This window comes from Candoia aspera, chromosome 3, assembly GCF_035149785.1.
Source record: "Candoia aspera isolate rCanAsp1 chromosome 3, rCanAsp1.hap2, whole genome shotgun sequence".
Classification (NCBI taxonomy): Eukaryota; Metazoa; Chordata; class Lepidosauria; order Squamata; family Boidae; genus Candoia; species Candoia aspera.
Genome location: NC_086155.1, coordinates 94,941,197 through 94,958,918, shown reverse-complemented (window position 1 = coordinate 94,958,918; position 17,722 = coordinate 94,941,197). Strand labels below are relative to the sequence as shown.

The window sequence follows — 17,722 nt, the reverse complement described above, 5'->3', positions numbered from 1 at the left end:
ATTTGGATCTGGCTGATAGCCTGTTTTACACTGAAATTCAACCACATTTCCATCCTCTGCATATATTTTATCAGACTGCTTCCATCTCAGCATTATATTGTGTTGTCTTAAATCTTCTTCACTTGCTGTACAAGGAACTGCAGAAGGGCACAAATAAGATGCTATTTAGAAGATTAATTGTACACTGAAGAATTCCTTTGATAAAGGGATTAAAGTTTAGATATGAAAAGTCTGTTGCAATATGGTAAAGGCTGTTAGAGATTTGAGCAAATCAATTTTCTCTTATCCCCCCCTGCATTTTTCTTTTTCTTTCTCAACTGTTATCAGTTGCAAACTAAATTGCTGACTCACTCCAACCTCCTTTAAGCATGACAATATTGTAAGTGTAAAAGAGAGATGGAATGCATAGTTTACTCCCCTTCTTCTTCCATCACATTGAAGTGGAAAGTCTCTCTCTCTCTTTTTCTCTCTAACACACACACACACACACACACACACAAACATTACATTTACCTGCAACCATAGGTTTTAGCAAAATTCATATACAATTACACAATCCGTATCAGTTAAATACATCCCCTCTAGTATTAACGGGAGTATCTGTCAACATCTGCTTTCGTATCTTCCTTGTGGCCATTGCAACTTGTTTAGTTACATGTTCATCACCATCAGTCAACAGATAGTAGATTTTTTCTACTAAGCCAGCATGATTCAATTGGATTAACAAAGGCAGGATGAACCTAGCTCTAGGTTCCTGATATAATTTGCAAAATAATAAGCAATGGCTCAAGTCTTCCACCTGTGAGTTATTACAAATGCATAATTGGTGTGTAGTTGGTAATTCTTTATATCTTCCATCCAAACAGGCTATTGGCATTGTTTGAAAATGAAGTTCTGTAAAAGCTTGTCTCAGGGAATGGGATGCAGGAGACTGTAAATAATATGACATTCCTTGTCCATCTTTAAAAGATGGAGTTTGTTGGACAACTGGGCTTTTTACAAATTCTGTTGAGTTAAAAACAGATTTCTGCACATACCAGCAATCTTTCAAGCAAATAGAAATGTCCCTCATATTTATGAGTCTTTATAGTTCCCAACTGGTAGGCATCCAATCATAGAAATTGGCTGTTGAGGGAGGGAGGGAGGGAGGGAGGAAGAGGGTGCCCTGTGTTCTCAGCGAGGAAACCAAAAAAGGGACAAAGTGTAGTCTTCATAGCTTGTAGTAAGAAGCTCTTGCACTTAATAATCTAAAATCTGAATGTTGATACATGCTTTTCAATCAGGTCACTGATAGAAAGGTGACTGATGCTGCATGAACTGCAACTTTGGGAGACAAAGAAGTTCACAAGGTAGTTGTATAAAATGAGGAAAACATGTGCATATGGGAAAATACCTTGTACAATTCTCCATCATTATGAGGCATCCAACACCTTTTGACTATGATAGTTTCCTTAGCTTTGTTCATTTTTGAAGTATATTTTTGATTGTAATTTTTTGATACAAGTAAAAGTATACAAAAAAATAGAAAGTAAGAAAAAGGAAAAAGAAAAGGAATGAAAAGAGAAGAAAGTAGTTGTGCCTTTTACCCTTCTTTCTATCAAGAAATTATCTCATTCTTTCCCCATCTTCTTTGGCCCTTTTTAATCCCCAAATCTAGAAATCATCAATTCTATCTTTCTTCTTTCAACAAAAAGTCCATATAAAGATTTCAGTCTTTCCAAAAAAAAAAAAATCTTTGTCATTTTTTCTCTGACCAGACTTGTCAGCTTTGTCACTTCTGCAAGTTCAGTTAATTTTACAATCCAATCTTCCACTGTAGGTATTTCATTAGTTTTCCAACTTTTTGCATACAATAATCTTGCCTTGGTTACCATATGCCATATTAATTTCCCATATTTCTTTTCTATTCCGTGTCCATCAAACCCAATAGGAATAATCCCCTTATCTTTGTTCATGATGCAGCAGCTACTAGCTCCCTTATAAGACTGTAAAAATAACTACTGACAATATGATACTGACACAACAGCTGTGCCACCATAAAATGTATACAGTTCTGGTAGTATAATATTTGTCTATACAGAATAAATACAGAATTATAGGAATTACTTATACCCCTGCATGTTGGTTTTTCTGTCCAGTTGCCATTTTGGCAAGTCACTGTTGGAGTTCCTTCCATTTTGTAGAGATTCTGGCATTGATACGTTACACTTTCATATGCGTGATACTCTGCCTTGGGTGTCTCCAAGATGTCTGCATTGTCCACGGGAGGTGGGCGTCCACAAGTTCCACCAAGATCTACATTACATACAGAACATATTGAGCAACGCCTATCATGATTACAAATATTCTAGTGTATCCACGCACAGGTGCACTTGTGTGCATACACACACACACACACACACACACACATTTATAAGCTTATCCAATTTTGTCCAGCAGGACAATAAGGGATTACATCGTAAAAAAGTTAAGAATTCATTTTCTGAAAAAGAAACAATGGCATTGAGGTTGTTTAACTCAAGGGCAGAGAACGATCAATAAGGTGTCTCTTGTATCATCTTTCATCGCTAACAGGTACCGAATATTTTCAGCACCTTCTTCGTACCTCAGTCAGACCTGTGAGAAAATGAATAGCAGCTGCCTTGGTAAGTATCTGAATTTTATCACTTACTTTTTATTAATAAGTATTCAGATCCAGGGACTATTTGAAGAATCCTGTACTAATAAGATTCTAGTTGTTAACAATGGGTTCAAGAGAAATTTACAGTGTCTGTAGTGTTGATTCTGAAGGTCTTCTGCTTCCTTAAAAAAAATCTGTGTAATTTTCCACCTGTTCATCTGTTACTCTTGGGTTCCTAGCTTCAGCAGAAACAATCCTAGAGATTTCCCCTTCTTTGAATACGTGCATATGACTCACTTGTTCATGCATATATGTATCTGTGTATATTTTTGCGGAAGAACGTTTGTTGGCAAACAGTGAAGAAAAAGTCAACTGCGTAACTGTCATGGTTGTTAGGACAGTAACCTTGCATCATAATCTTCTTCCTGTAGCATTTGAACATCTGTATATTTGACTGCTTGCTTAAGAAGTTTCGTTGTTTGAATTTTAGCCACAGTCTCCTCACTTGCTCAGTGTCTCCCAGATCCAGGCTTATCATGAACTGAGCCAGTTTCCTTGAATTTCTTTCATCCAGTCATTAATTAAATTTCTGTGGGGAGCCTTCTTCTTATAATAGGAAGCAAATGTTCTTCTTACTGCTATGGTGGACTTGAGTTCAGGTAACCAGAGAACACAGTTGATTTTTTCTTCAGAGTTTGCCATCTTTTATCAGTGGGACTGAAACAAAAAATTAAAAATTTATTATTCCCAAATCACAAGACTAAATAAGTATAAAAGGAAATTTAAATAAATAAATTTTCAAATAATGTGTTTGAAAGTTTATAGCAAGTATGCTTGTGAAGTTATTAAAGTTCAAAGTGTGCTAAGTCTTTTGGGACACCCCATCTCTCTCTCTCTCTCTGTCTCTCATTAGTAACTTCTGATAAAAAAAAACCATTGCCATAAAATGAGCTACCACATGATCAAATTAACTGATTCCATGTCAATAAATAGCTACCACATCAAGTGCTCTCTCACAGAGAAACACACATGGAAACCTTACTTGTAGAACAAAAGAGAAGAAATAAGCATACAGGTTGTCCTCATTTAGCAATCACAACAGGGGCTGGCAACTTGGTTGTTAAGTGAAATGGTCACTAAGTGAAACCATGACTGTGCTTATGATCTTACTTCAGATTTTCTTTGCTTTACATACCTGCAAAGGTCGTAAATGTGAGGATTGGTCACAAAGTTACTTTTTCATCACTGTTGTAACTGCAAATGATCACTAAAGGAAACAGTTGCTAAATGAGGACCAGCTGTACTGGAGTGGCAAGTAAGATGAACAGAAGGGAAGGGAGGGAAAAAGGGAGAAAAAAAACTGGATAGAGAAGAGGTGAGGGGAAAAAGTAAATGAATAGGAAAATAAAAAGAGAGTCGCTCCATTTAGGCATGAACATTAGCAGGTAAATAGCCCTTCTATATGACACATCATCTTTAAGGCCATGTCTATGTCATTTGCACCCCAACCTATAATAGGATAAGCAGAACAACAAACTGTAATTGATTTAGTAATGTTCTCATATTGTGGACAGGCACAGAGATCATTTTGGAGAAGATAGCAAAATATGAGTTGAATCTGGGAAAACAAGACTGCATTGAGAAAGAGACTTGAAGTGTCCTCCTCCCCTTAATTCTCTTGCTATAAGAGGGAGGGAAAGAGAAAGGCGGTCAGGTCTTCAAAGTTCTGTTATTGTGGCCTACCTCAGCAGAGCGGAGTTCTGGGATTTCTTGTGATATCTCTTTCCACACCTGGCCTAGCTAGAGTGGCTGACACCAGCACTACATCATCAGCATGTAATACCACAGAAATATGCAAATCTGCATATTTATATGCATAATGGGAGGATGGAAATCAGAATTATCCGGGTGTTCCACAAGGAAATTCTTACAAATATTGGGCATTTGTTTGTAAATAAATTATTTGCAAGGCTGCATCTCTGCCTTACAAATAAGACAGAGATGCAGCCTTCTTTCACCCCTCCATAGGCTTGACCGGATACATTAACGGACCGAAGGGGTTGCTTCTTACAGGGAGAGATATATTACTGTATAGCTTTGGTATAAGCCCCAGTAAAAGTGGGTTAATAGAAGATATCTCCAACTGATGCCCAATCTAACTCTACAAATGAAACCAATTTAAAGTCAACAAAAGTTTCATATAAAGCCAACTTTGGTTAGTTCCTGTATTTTCCTACCAAGTACTGAAGTAACAAGCCTTGATCTAAAGCGGACTGTCTCATCTTAACTCTCCTTTTTACTCTAATAAAATATTATCAGCAAATCTCTACCTTTCAATGAGAGACCATTCAGGAAAAAGAAAACCTATGCAACCCCCCCCCCCCCAGTCCCTATGGGAGAGGCATTTGGGAAAGGCTCAAGATGCTGACAGCTGTTCCACCCAAGCCTCTCCCTCTTGGTCACGTGATCCAGAGTGGGGCTTATGCAATCCCTGTATGCTTGCCAGTACACACAGACACCGGGCAGAGCAGAAACACACATAAAACGTGGCAGCATCCATGCTCCAGCCCTGATCCAACTCTCACAGAAACACACACAGAGGCAACACATACAGCATGCCCACAACCGGATCAGTCCCTTGGAAGAGAGTGCACCCAAACACCCAGAGGCCACTGCTGAAAAATGGCCGGGAAGAATTCCATCAACCTCACTTTGGATGCTTTCCCAACCTTCTTTCAAACACCTGTTTACACTTTTTCTGTAATGTCCCATTTCTTTTAAACGAAGGCAACACTGGGCATACAAACCAAGACAGTGTGGAGGTGTTTGCCACTTTCCATCTTCACACATTATTTTTTGTGCTCCACGAAGAAAGAAATACTGTTTACACCTGAAGCTGATTTCTTCTCCACTCCTGTAGATTCTCAACTCAGCTATATTGATGGCATTGGGAAGCTGAGGTGGTGGAGGGCAGGTTTCTTCAACAAAAACATCTTACAATTAGAGCTTGATTCTGCAACATTTGGTGGAGCACTTTAAAAGGACTGAACATTTTTAATTCTATTTTAAAAAGAGAATTTTCCCCCAAGTATTTTGACCCCTGAATGTGTTTCAAAGAGTCCTTAGATAATTCTGGTAGTGATGATCTAAACAGTCCTCTACCTTTGTAGTACTGTGACCTGCTGGAGTGATATATTAATGTGGATAACAACCCTCTATGTTTGGAACTTCAACAGTAAAGGAAAGTCAAGTCCTTGGTGTTCTCTGAGCTTGGATGTTTGTTTGCAGACATTTCATTACCTGGCTATGTAACATTATCAGTGCTAGTGGGTGTGGGGTTTGCTCCCTGGTTATATACAGTAGCTTGTCCTGCCAGTATTGGTGGGGGTGTGGTTTTCTCCTTGGTGGTTCCTGGATTAGGGTATTGTTTTCTGCCTGATTGTTTGCCTGGTGTTAATCCCTGCTTATCTGGCTGTTGGCTGCTGGAGAGGATGTTCTGGTCTTTTTGTTTCCTTCTTAGCTTTTTTTGGTCTCCTTTGAATGGTATGTAAATGTGGTTTATCTCTATGTGTCTATTGATGGCTGATTTGTCTGAATGCCAAGCTTCCAGGAATTCCCTAGCATTTTTGGATTTAGCTTGGTCTAGGAAGCTCACAGTTTCCCAGTTGAAACTATGGTTTAGTCTGTCCATGTTTTGTGAGACTAAGGAATTTTCATCATGTCTTCTGACTGCTAGCTGGTGTTCATGGATGCGCTCTGCTAGTCTTCTGCCTGTCTTTTCAGAAGAAACTGTGTGCCATCAAAAGATGTTATGTCGGAAGACAATCCTGAGGTGTGCCCCACTTTTGCTTTTGGTGATGACTAATGCCATCCTACTGAAGAAACCATAAACTGTACATAGCATGCAAATGATACCTTTACATAGTGGCTCGGGAAACCATACTCCATCAACGCATTTTGTTTCATGTAGATTGGAACCACAGCGGTAGGTTGCAACTTCATTGATCTCAAACCGCTTGAAAAAACTAACGCCTGGTTCAAAAACTGCTTTCCATGGATGTCTACATTTTCGTGGATTAACTAACAATTCAAAAATTGTTATATAAGTATTTATATAATAAATCCATTACTCTTCTCTTTATTTATATAATAAATCCCTTATTATTCCTTTAGGATATCTGACTTCATATTCCAAGTTCATCTACCACATATATGCTGATGAATTTCTGGTTTATCTGTCTGTCCCTATTCTGGATGACACATTGTAGACATCTTGTTCCAACTTCCTAGGTAGGATTTTAGATTTGTTGTGCTCCTCAACTTAAACTAAACATGGATAAGGCAGAGATTATGGTGTTCACCCTGATAATCTTATCCCTCTCCTTCCTGTTTCTTGAGTTTCAAGGCTGCCAGTTATAGGTCTCCCCAGCTTGGAGAAATGTAGTATGACAGTACGATAGACTGTCTTTAAAGCCATTCACTGAAAAAATGGAAACTCTCTTTGCATTTAATAAATGCCTATAGAATCTGGCAGTTCCTCACTACTGAGATGGCCACGCTCTTGGTTCAGGCCCTGGACTATTATAGCAGTTTGTTGGCTGAGTTACCTATGACTTCACTTTGCCCTTTGATTTGTGTCCAGAATGCTGTTGTTTGTACTATATTGAACCTTCCTTATTTTACCCCTCATCTTTTTATTGCCAGTTGTTATATTGGTTGGGAATTTAAGAATGATAACCATATGAATTGATGATGTTGAGACATCATGGCCTACATAAGGGCATACCCAATTATTTGAAGGACCTTAAAAGCTTAGTCATAAGTGCATAATAAGTAAAACCACTGCTAGTACTGTTTAATAAATACCACTAGCTACAAACTGGGGGTTGCTATGTTCTATGTATCCTCCCCATTATCTTTGAGAACTCCCATTTTAGACAGGGGTCTGGCTGGAAAAATAATGTGCCCATGGCCCAGGCTGGCATAAACCAACTCAGTATAACCTAGATCTCCTTGCAGCTGGTCCAGTTTTTCCCCCCCATTGAATCACACTTCTCAGCAATCATGGTAATATTAAATACTGATGTATTCCAACACAGGCCTGAAATTCATTTCTGTAGGTTTACCCATAACACTCCAGCTTACCAAGACATGACGGTACTTCCCACCGCCCATAGAGACACTTGGCTGGGTTGGTCCCAGTAATAACAGAAAGTGGTTGGCATTGATATTCCACAGTTTCACCATGCCGGTATGTGGATGACTCAACATTGATAGCAGTCCCGTTTCTAATATTTGGGGGCGGTCTACAAGTTTTTACTTCTTCTGTTGAAAGCATCATTAAAAGGTATTATTACATAAAGGTATTAATTATTTAGCTTCTTCCAAACTATCTGTCCCTCCATTTCATATTCCTATCATAATTCCATTATAAAAAAAATTAAGGACAGTTTTTAGTTTTTCATTTTTGCTAGAGGCCTTTAATATCTATTACTGAAAAAAATGATCAAATGAGATATGTGTTATTGGCAAATATACTTGGACTTCTACATTCCAGCTAACCCTCAGTTTGTACTATATTACCATGACTTACATAATTTTCATGCTAATTATTTTATTCATTCGGTATAATTATTTTGTCAAGTTATTATTTAATTTGCAATTGTAAACTCTCAAAATCTCTAATGGTATTTTTAACAAGAGTCGATAAACCGGCTAGCTACATTAAGCCCACACTCATTTTACTTTCAATACTTTTTCCCAGATTTTCAGAATGTCATCCCATCTCTAGCAATGTATTGTTCTACCCTTTGTACTGATGTAACAATAGAAAAAGCTTCAAGGAGAAGGGCAGCTCTCAATTTCTATTTCCTGTTGCAAGCATCAAGGGCTCAAGTGCTAGAACTGAACACAGGAATACATTAAAGAGATTATTGGGATGAATCAGAATAATTTAATTCCTCTATAATTTTATTAGCGTCCTGAGCCTGCTAAGATGTAGTAGAGTCAGAAATGTGTTAAACACTGGCAAGGAATCTCACCCCTTCCATTCTCTATTAATAATGTATTGGAATCTGTTATGAAGGAAGATTCCAGTTTGCACTACAAGGAACCCCCACACCCCAGCTAAATGCAAGAACAGCAACTACCATGTCATATACAACTCTGTCTGCTCATATCTCTTCCTGTGAACACACCTTTCAGGCAATTCTAGCTTACCTGTGCATGATGGTAAGGGTCCCCATTTACCATCCACGCACTCTATGATTTTTGATCCATAAAGTGCAAATGAGATGTCACACTGAACTTCCAAGTTATCACCATGCTGATATACCTCTTTAAGGTCACCAATAACCATGCCATGTAAAATGCTGGGTGGTGCCTGACAAGTTTTAACATTTTCTAGAAAAAAGAGAATATCACTCTCATTTTCAGTGTTTACTCAAAGGCCCAAAAGGATATATTTGAATATTATCCTTAACAATTGAACTTTGTTCCAACTCTTCCAAGCATTACAACAACCACAGAAAAAAAGCAATATAGCTCAGATATCCAAGGACCATACCTGTTATACCTAAAAAACATAAATAAGTAGATTTACTATTGAACTTGTCCAGGCAGTCTCCAAGAACATGAGACATGATTGAACAGATAAAAAATATAGTATATAATTGGTATCAGCTACTCATTCCCCCCTTCTCTCCCCCCAAAAAGATTTTAAAAGATGTGGATTCAGCTTGCAAATCTTTCAAAGAGATATAATGTAGTAATAGGGAGAAGCTCTCTCAAGCATGGTCACTTCAGTGAAGCCTAGATACGATTTTCCAACAATTGTCTTCTTCAGAGGATGTGGAAAGTTACAAGAGGATCAACTATCCTGACTTGGTACCAACCAAGGGGGAAAAACAATGAATAAATGAACAGGGGAATGAACAATGAATGAAAATACCAGAGACATTGGGGCAAAGTGATATTTAAAGCCAAGTCCTGAATTTTACGAAAAAGTAAAGCTGAACATAATCAAACATATATCTTAGACTTCTAGTAAGGAAACCCAAGAGGGCCAGTTGGCTAAATCTCTGAGCAAACACAGCTCTGTCCTTAAGATTAAATACTGAAGAAAGCTCAGGAACAAATAGCTTTTGTTCTTGAGTCTTCCCAGATGCACACCTGCCTGGAAGAAGGAGAAAGAAGTTAAGCTCACTCTGAGTTTTTATGAACTTTTTCAGAGTTCAGAGTGGAAATTCTTATGCAGCCTGACTTCTAGAGTCAGTAAGATTGTGTGTGTCTGTGTGTTTTGATATTTTATATACTTTGTATTATACACAGATACACATACACACACACACACACACACACAGTAGAATCTCAGTTAACTGGAACTCAAGCAACCGGCACTCTCAAGCAACCGGCAAAAAAGTGAAATAATATGTTAAATAAAAATTTAAATAAAATCAATTTTTAGTGGAAAGGTAAGTTTAAACTTGGCGTGCTGTGCCGTGCTGCCCTGATCCCTTTCTAGCAGAAAGGTAAATTTAAACTAGAAAGGGATCAGTGTGGTGCACCAAAGTACATTTAAACTTGGCGCGCAGTGCCTAGCCGCCCCAATCCCTTTTAAGTTTCATGTAGTTTAAACTTACCTTTCTGCTAGAAAGGGATAGGATAGGGGCGGGTAGGCACAGCGTGCCAAGTTTAAACTTACCTTGGCTCACTGCGCCAATCCCTTTCTAGCAGAAAGGTATGTTTAAACTTGGTGGCCTATCTTTAATAGTAACCCTCAAGCAACCAGAAACTACATTTATCCAGCATCTCCCAATCCCCATGGGTGCTGGTTAACCAAGATTCTATGGTATATATACACATACATACATACATACACACGCTCAAAGTCTTGCCCAAGGACAGTTTCAGGCCAGCAGCAAGTAATCAGTTTTAGGGGCACATGTCATGGCCCAGTAGAAAAGAGAGCAGAACAGAGGTTCTATTAGATTATTTGCCAAGCAACGAAGTAAAAAATCCAGTTAGTGACAGTTGGCTGCCGCCCACATAAGATGTTTGGCTACCTCTGTTCTCTTTGCTGGAAACTACGTCTAGCTCAAGCGTGACCCCTGTGTAGGAATTTCACTCTTGAACCTTAGACCCTTGGACTGGTTGTCAGCCTTGACTTGGCTCTTGAATCTTGGATCAACTTTATTTATTTATTTGTTTGTTTTTCAAATTTCCATCACTTTATACTTCATAGGCAAACCTTTGTTTTGTTTGTGCATTCATGAATACATTGCTAACTCTGTTACCTAAAATTAAAACCAACAATCTTCCAATAAACCGTGTGTGTGCAAGGCTAAAACCTGAAGTAGGACACATGTTACCAAATTGCAACCTCCAAGGCACAACATGGCATCAAAAATTAAAATAGTATTTAATTTATGAAGAAATATAAAAGCAAAGGGAATATGAGTGAGTCTTGAGTTTTAAGAAAAGGGATTGAATTCCAAGAGTAAGGCAATAAAGGGACAATGGTGGGCTCATCTGAAAGAAAGCAAGAACTGCAGAGATAAATAGCCATGAAAGAAACTGAGCAGGACTTTAAGCAAATGTAAAATGTGGACTTCCCATGATTTGGGGACTATGCTGCTCCTGAAAGTCTTAATCTGACTTTGTCTTTTATATAGACAGACACAAAAGTCTGTTGCCATGTAAAGGCGGGAGAAAGAGACAGATTAATTCATTCAGGGGTTGTTAAACTGAGGGCTGGATTATGAGATTATGCAGTAGTTTTTCTATTTTGGGGGTTTCTGGAATTTTATCCTATCTTTGTGGAGGCTAAAAATCTGGATTTTTTTTCATTGTTAACTAGTACAATATAAAGAAATATTGATATACACCATGTTAAGCCAAGACTTTGGAGATTGTGGTCTTTATAGTGTAGGCCAGTGGTTCTTTAACTGTTTGATCCAATTATCCCTTTTCCCAATCTTGAATGATGTCATTGTTTGGTATATTGTTTTCTGCTACAGATTAAGGTTACTATGGTAACTAATCACTTTGGCAGGGTGAAGAGGTTGAATTTAATTGTCCTCTTTTCAGGTGTTAATAGCCTGAAGCAAGGGCAGTTAGCTTGTTTTCAGTTCCTTCTTTTTTGGGCATGTAGAGAGTAAACAGCTCTCAGAGAGCCTATGAGAATGCAGAAGCCTGTAAATATGTTTTTGTGCTTTCTGTAAATAAATTTATTTTTATAGAAATGCCTGGTGTGTGACTTTTCTGATCTCTCCTGGGCCAAAGGCTTTCTAGCACTCTGCCAACAGGTTATGGGCCCAGTAAGCCCAGTAAAACCCCAGAGAGAATAGAGAGATCAGCTCCACACCTCATGCACAATTTAAAGGCAGGTAGCAAAGACATGTGAAGATTTTCTTTGGAGCCACCTGGAGATTTTCCAGAAACTGCCGGTCTACAGGACAAAGAAGCCAGCTGAGGTGACTTGCAAAAGAAGGAAGAAGCCATGGCTACCTCCCAGCCCTCAGCAATGCCTCTGGAGCACCTATCAGAGACCAACTATTTGAATTGGGCCCTGAAGATGGAGAGGTATCTTCGCATACCAATCTTTGGCTGCCAATTGGTGAGCAAACCCTCCAAAATCCCAGTGCTGAATGGCTTAGACAGGATGAGCAGGCTAGAGCCACCATTATCCTGGGAGTTGAGGACAATCAGCTAGTCCACGTGTGAGGCATGCAGTCTGCAAAGCAACTTTGGGATGCTTTGAGAGACTTGTATGTAAAGGCAACAGCAGGGAGTAAAGTTACCCTGACAAAAAAGCTGTACAAAGCCTACCTTGCAGAAGGAGATAGCCTTCCTGAGCACCTGCATTATATTCAGCAGCTGTTTGTTGAGTTGCAGGAGAGAGGAATGGAATTTACACCTCACAAAATCCTATATCCTCCTGTCCTCACTGAATGAAATGTGGGACACACTGATTTGTACCCTGGAGGCTATGCCTGAAGCAGACCTCACCTCATTGTATGTTACACAGCACTTACTTGCTGAATGGGAGAAGAGAGAGGAAAGATCCCCCCCCCCATCTCCCCTGGAAAGCTGCAGTACCAGAAAACAAGGGAGATGAAGGGAAAGGAAGCTGAGGCCACAGCACCAGCCAGCCAGCGATGCTTCACTTGTGGTTCAGCTGGACATTTGCAGAAAGACTGTGCCTTGAGACCCAAGAGTAGAAAGACAGAGAAGAAGAACACAAGGGCAACACAGAAGAAGGCTCTTCAGACAACCCAAATTGCACAGGTTGCTGAGAAGGGTAATTCTGATGTATGGGTGTTAGATTCTGGGGCCAATTGTCATTTATGTAATTGTAAAAGCTCTTTTGTGTCACTGTCTAAAACTGAAAGACAAAGTGTATCTTTGGCTGATGGGTTTCTGACCAAAATTATGGGACAAGGTGAGTTGTATTTATCCTGCTTGGGAGAAACTGTAAAAGGTGTGTTGTATGTGCCAAATTTACAATCAAACCTTTTGTCTGTGGCACAATTGGCTGCATCAGGGTATATCATAACATTTAAGAAAAATGGTTGTGAGATCTGTAAGAATAGAAAATTGTGTGCTACTGGTATGTTAAAAGACTCCTTATACATTGTGCAAAATGCAAGGAAGCCAAACTGCAAGGCTGCAGTTGGCAGCACTCCATATCATGACCAATGTGTACACCTGATGCATAGAAGATTTGGTCATGCTAATTTCAAGTATATAGCACAAATGCCACAGCTGTGTGCTGACCTAAAGATAAAACCCTGTGGCAAATTCTTAGATTGTGTAGTTTGCAAAGAATGCAAAACACTATGGGCTCCTGTGAGTAAGCACAGTGACAGAGTTACAACTAGACCTTTGGAAATTGTACACTCTGACATTATTGGTCCTTTTGCTCCAAGTCTTGGACAACCAAGGTATGCAATGACCATCATTGATAATTTCTTAAGATACACACTTATCTACATCTTAAAACAAAAAGATGAGGCATTTGAGAAATTTAAAGGTTTTGTGACATGGGCAAATGGAAAATTCCCTAGGCCTGTATCTGCACTCCAATGTGATAGAGGAGGAGAGTACCTTTCTCACAAATTCAAAAGGTTCCTAGCTGAAAAAGGGATAGAAGAAATTGCAAACAGAATCTTGCAAAATGCAATGGAATGCATGCTTAAAGATTCACATTTATCCTTTAAGTATTGGGCAGAATCAATATCTACTGCCTGTTATTGTCCTAATAGTCAGGAACCACACTGAGACAAGGAATAAGTCTCTAGTGTTTTATTACTGCTATGTTAGACAGAAAATCGTAACAAACTGAAGAAGTGTGAGAAAACCCATACAGATAAACCCCAAAAGTCAAGGCGGGTCTGTTCTGTGTCTCTTTGAATGACTGCTCAACTCCTCACTACTATGCATGCATTTTCCCCCCTGGATAGGGGCCCCCTCCTGCTCACCATCAGTGCTCATGACAGTTATGTACAAAACAGAGTGTATAACTTTGTGATTCAGGACACTCCATTCCATTTTTTTTATGGTGTGAAACCAAAGGTAAACCATCTTAGAGTGTTTGGTAGCACTGCATGGGTTCACATTCCAAAACAACAGAGAAGGAAAGGAGTCCCCACAACAAAGAAAGCCATCTTTGTTGGCTATGAACAAAGCCAAAGGAGCTACAGGTTCATAATGGGAGAGAAATTGATAATTAGCAAAAGCGCTTCTTTTGCTGAACAAAACTGGGGGAGATTAAACTCTAGCTCTCCAGTTGATCTGACCACAAGAGAACAGCAAGGACTTGCTGATGGTGATCTTTTGCCTGATGAGGACGTTAAACCAGAATAGCAAACTGAAGATCTGTCTGATGAGACAGATGCTTCTCAGGAAAGTGATAGGAGTCAAAATTTAAGCCCTGTATTACCTCGCAGATCTCAGAGGAGTAATAAAGGCATTCCTCCATCACGTTTTCAGGCTGAAACAGTAAAGGCTTTTCACGTATTCACAGAACCTGAGTCTTTAGAACAAGTGAATGCTTTACCACCTGAGATTGCACAAAATTGGCATTCTGACATGCAACAGGAGTTAGCATCCATGACAGAAAATAAAAGATGGTAACTGGTAAATCTACCTCCCAATGAACGCTGTCTAGGTTGTAGGTGGGTTTTCAAACTGAAAAGGGATGCTGATGGCAAAATCCAAAAATATAAAGCAAGGTTAGTTGCAAAAGGGTTCACTCAAAGGAAAGATTTAGACTTTGACAAGACTTTTGCACCAGTTACTAAAGGTGAATCAATTAGATTACTGTTAAAAACTGCTGCACTCAAAGGAATGTCAGTTCACCACTAAGACATTCAAACTGCATTTCTCTATGGTGATTTAGACCACAAATTATACATGCAGCAACCCCCTGGCTATGAAAAAGGGGAGAATCTAGTCTGTGAACTGCACAAGTCAATCTATGGGTTAAAACAAGCTGCTAGATCCTGGAACCAAAAAGTAGATGAAAAACTGTAGAATTTTGGTTTTGAAAAAGGAAAAGCAGATCCATGTGTATATATGAAGAAAGACAAACAAGGCTGTATGTATCTGTGCGTTTATGTTGATGATTTGCTGCTGTTCACATCAACAGAAAAACAAAGGCTTGATTTTGAAGCCTGCATGAAAAGCCATTTCATATTAAAAAGCCTTGGAACAGTAACAAATTACCTAGGCTTAGAAATACACAGGGAGAAGGATGGTAGCTTTTTGTTAAACCAACATAGTAAAATTCAAAAGCTCCTAGAGGATTTTAATATGCAAGACTGTAAACCAGTCTCTACTCCGATGATAACAGATTTTCAGCAAGATATAGGAGAAACTCAATTAACTGAGGCAGAGAAATATAGATCTGCAATTGGAAGTTTACTGTACATTGCAAATCACTCTTGCCCAGATATCTCAAATTCTGTGGCCATTTTAAGTAGACAGGTAGAGAAGCCTACATCTACTGGAAAAGCAGCATTGAAGAGGTTAATGAGGTATTTGCAAGGAACAAAGAATTATTGCCTGAAGCTAAATGCCTGTGGAACAGAGAAATTGCAGGCTTTTGCCAATGCTGACTGGGGAGCAGATGTCAGTGACAGGAAATCCACTTCTGGGATTTTAATTCAATTTGCTGGGTCAAGCTTAGGCTGGCATTCTAGAAAGCAAACACTTGTTGCTCTTTCCACTGCAGAAGCAGAGTTTTATTCTCTAACACAAACCTGTAATGAGGTTATATGGTTTAAACATTTGTTAAAAGACATAGGCATGGAAGTGAACCAGCCTATAACTGTTTATGAGGATAATCAAGCTTGCATTGCTATGGCAAAATCTGAAAGCCTGCAAGAATAGGACAAAACATATCGATATTAGATATGATAGCCAAAGGAGAAATAATGTTGAAATATTGTGAATCAAAAGACATGATTGCTGATATTTTAACCAAACCTCTTGCTGTACCAAGACACAAAGAGTTAACAAAGCAAATTGGTCTGCATCTCATTCTGTAGCATAAAAAGGGGAGTGTTTGGTATATTGCTTTCTGCTACAGATTAAGGTTACTATGGTAACTAATCACTCTGGCAGGGTGAAGAGGTTGAATTTAATTGTCCTCTTTTCAGGTGTTAATAGCCTGAAGCAAGGGCAGTTAGCTTCTTTTCGGTTCCTTCTTTTGGGGGCATGTAGAGAGTAAACAGCTCTCACAGAGCCCATGAGAATGCAGAAGACTGTAAATATGTTTTTGTGTTGTTGTTTATTCATTCAGTCGCTTCCGACTCTTCGTGACTTCATGGACCAGCCCACGCCAGAGCTTCCTGTCGGTCGTCAACACCCCCAGCTCCCCCAGGGACGAGTCCGTCACCTCTAGAATATCATCCATCCACCTTGCCCTTGGTCGGCCCCTCTTCCTTTTGCCCTCCACTCTTCCTAGCATCAGCATCTTCTCCAGGGTGTCCTGTCTTCTCATTGTGTGGCCAAAGTATTTCAGTTTTGCCTTTAATATCATTCCCTCAAGTGAGCAGTCTGGCTTTATTTCCTGGAGGATGGACTGGTTGGATCTTCTGGCAGTCCAAGGCACTCTCAGAATTTTCCTCCAACACCACAGTTCAAAAGCATCGATCTTCCTTCTCTCAGCCTTCCTTATGGTCCAGCTCTCGCAGCCATATGTTACTACAGGGAACACCATTGCTTTAACAATGCGGACCTTTGTTGTCAGTGTGATGTCTCTGCTCTTAACTATTTTATCGATATTTGTCATTGCTCTTCTCCCAAGGATTAAGCGTCTTCTGATTTCCTGACTGCAGTCAGCATCTGCAGTAATCTTCGCACCTAGAAATACAAAGTCTTTCACTGCTTCTACATTTTCTCCCTCTATTTGCCAGTTATCGATCAAGCTGGTTGCCATAATCTTGGTTTTTTTGAGGTTTAGTTGCAAGCCAGCTTTTGCACTTTCTTCTTTCACCTTCATTATAAGGCTCCTCAGTTCCTCTTCGCTTTCAGCCATCAAAGTGGTATCATCTGCATATCTGAGATTGTTAATGTTTCTTCCAGTGATTTTAACTCCAGCCTTGGATTCCTCAAGCCTAGCATGTCGCATGATGTGTTCTGCGTACAAGTTGAATAGGTAGGGTGAGAGTATACAGCCCTGCCATACTCCTTTCCCAATCTTAAACCAGTCCGTTGTTCCGTGGTCTGTTCTTACTGTTGCTACTTGGTCATTATACAGATTTTTCAGGAGGCAGACAAGATGACTTGGTATCCCCATACCGCTAAGAACTTGCCACAATTTGTTATGGTCCACACAGTCAAAGGCTTTAGAATAGTCAAGAAAACAGAAATAGATGTTTTTCTGAAACTCCCTGGCTTTTTCCATTATCCAGCGGATATTGGCAATTTGGTCCCTAGTTCCTCTGCCTTTTCTAAACCCAGCTTGTACATCTGGCAATTCTCGCTCCATGAATTGCTGAAGTCTACCTTGCAGGACCTTGAGCATTACCTTAATGGCATGTGAAATGAGTGCCACTGTTTGATAGTTTGAACATTCTTTAGTGTTTCCCTTTTTTG

The 17,722-nt window shown here is 39.4% G+C and overlaps 2 protein-coding genes across 2 annotated transcripts in view; both read right to left on the bottom strand.

Annotated features, from left to right (window-relative positions):
- LOC134493672 (complement factor H-related protein 2-like) overlaps positions 1-17,722 on the bottom strand; it is a 42,746-nt gene that overhangs the window by 3,434 nt on the left and 21,590 nt on the right. The gene's annotated exons all lie outside the window — the stretch shown is intronic.
- The window catches only part of LOC134493669 (complement factor H-related protein 5-like), a 73,949-nt gene that overhangs the window by 43,792 nt on the left and 12,435 nt on the right, over positions 1-17,722 (bottom strand). Inside the window, exons 6-10 of the mRNA XM_063298389.1 lie at positions 8,840-9,022; positions 7,766-7,945; positions 6,536-6,700; positions 5,428-5,598; positions 2,113-2,295 (exon numbers count right to left, since the gene is read on the bottom strand). Of these exons, the coding sequence (XP_063154459.1) occupies positions 2,113-2,295; positions 5,428-5,598; positions 6,536-6,700; positions 7,766-7,945; positions 8,840-9,022 (882 nt within the window). The remainder of the gene's footprint in view (positions 1-2,112; positions 2,296-5,427; positions 5,599-6,535; positions 6,701-7,765; positions 7,946-8,839; positions 9,023-17,722) is intronic.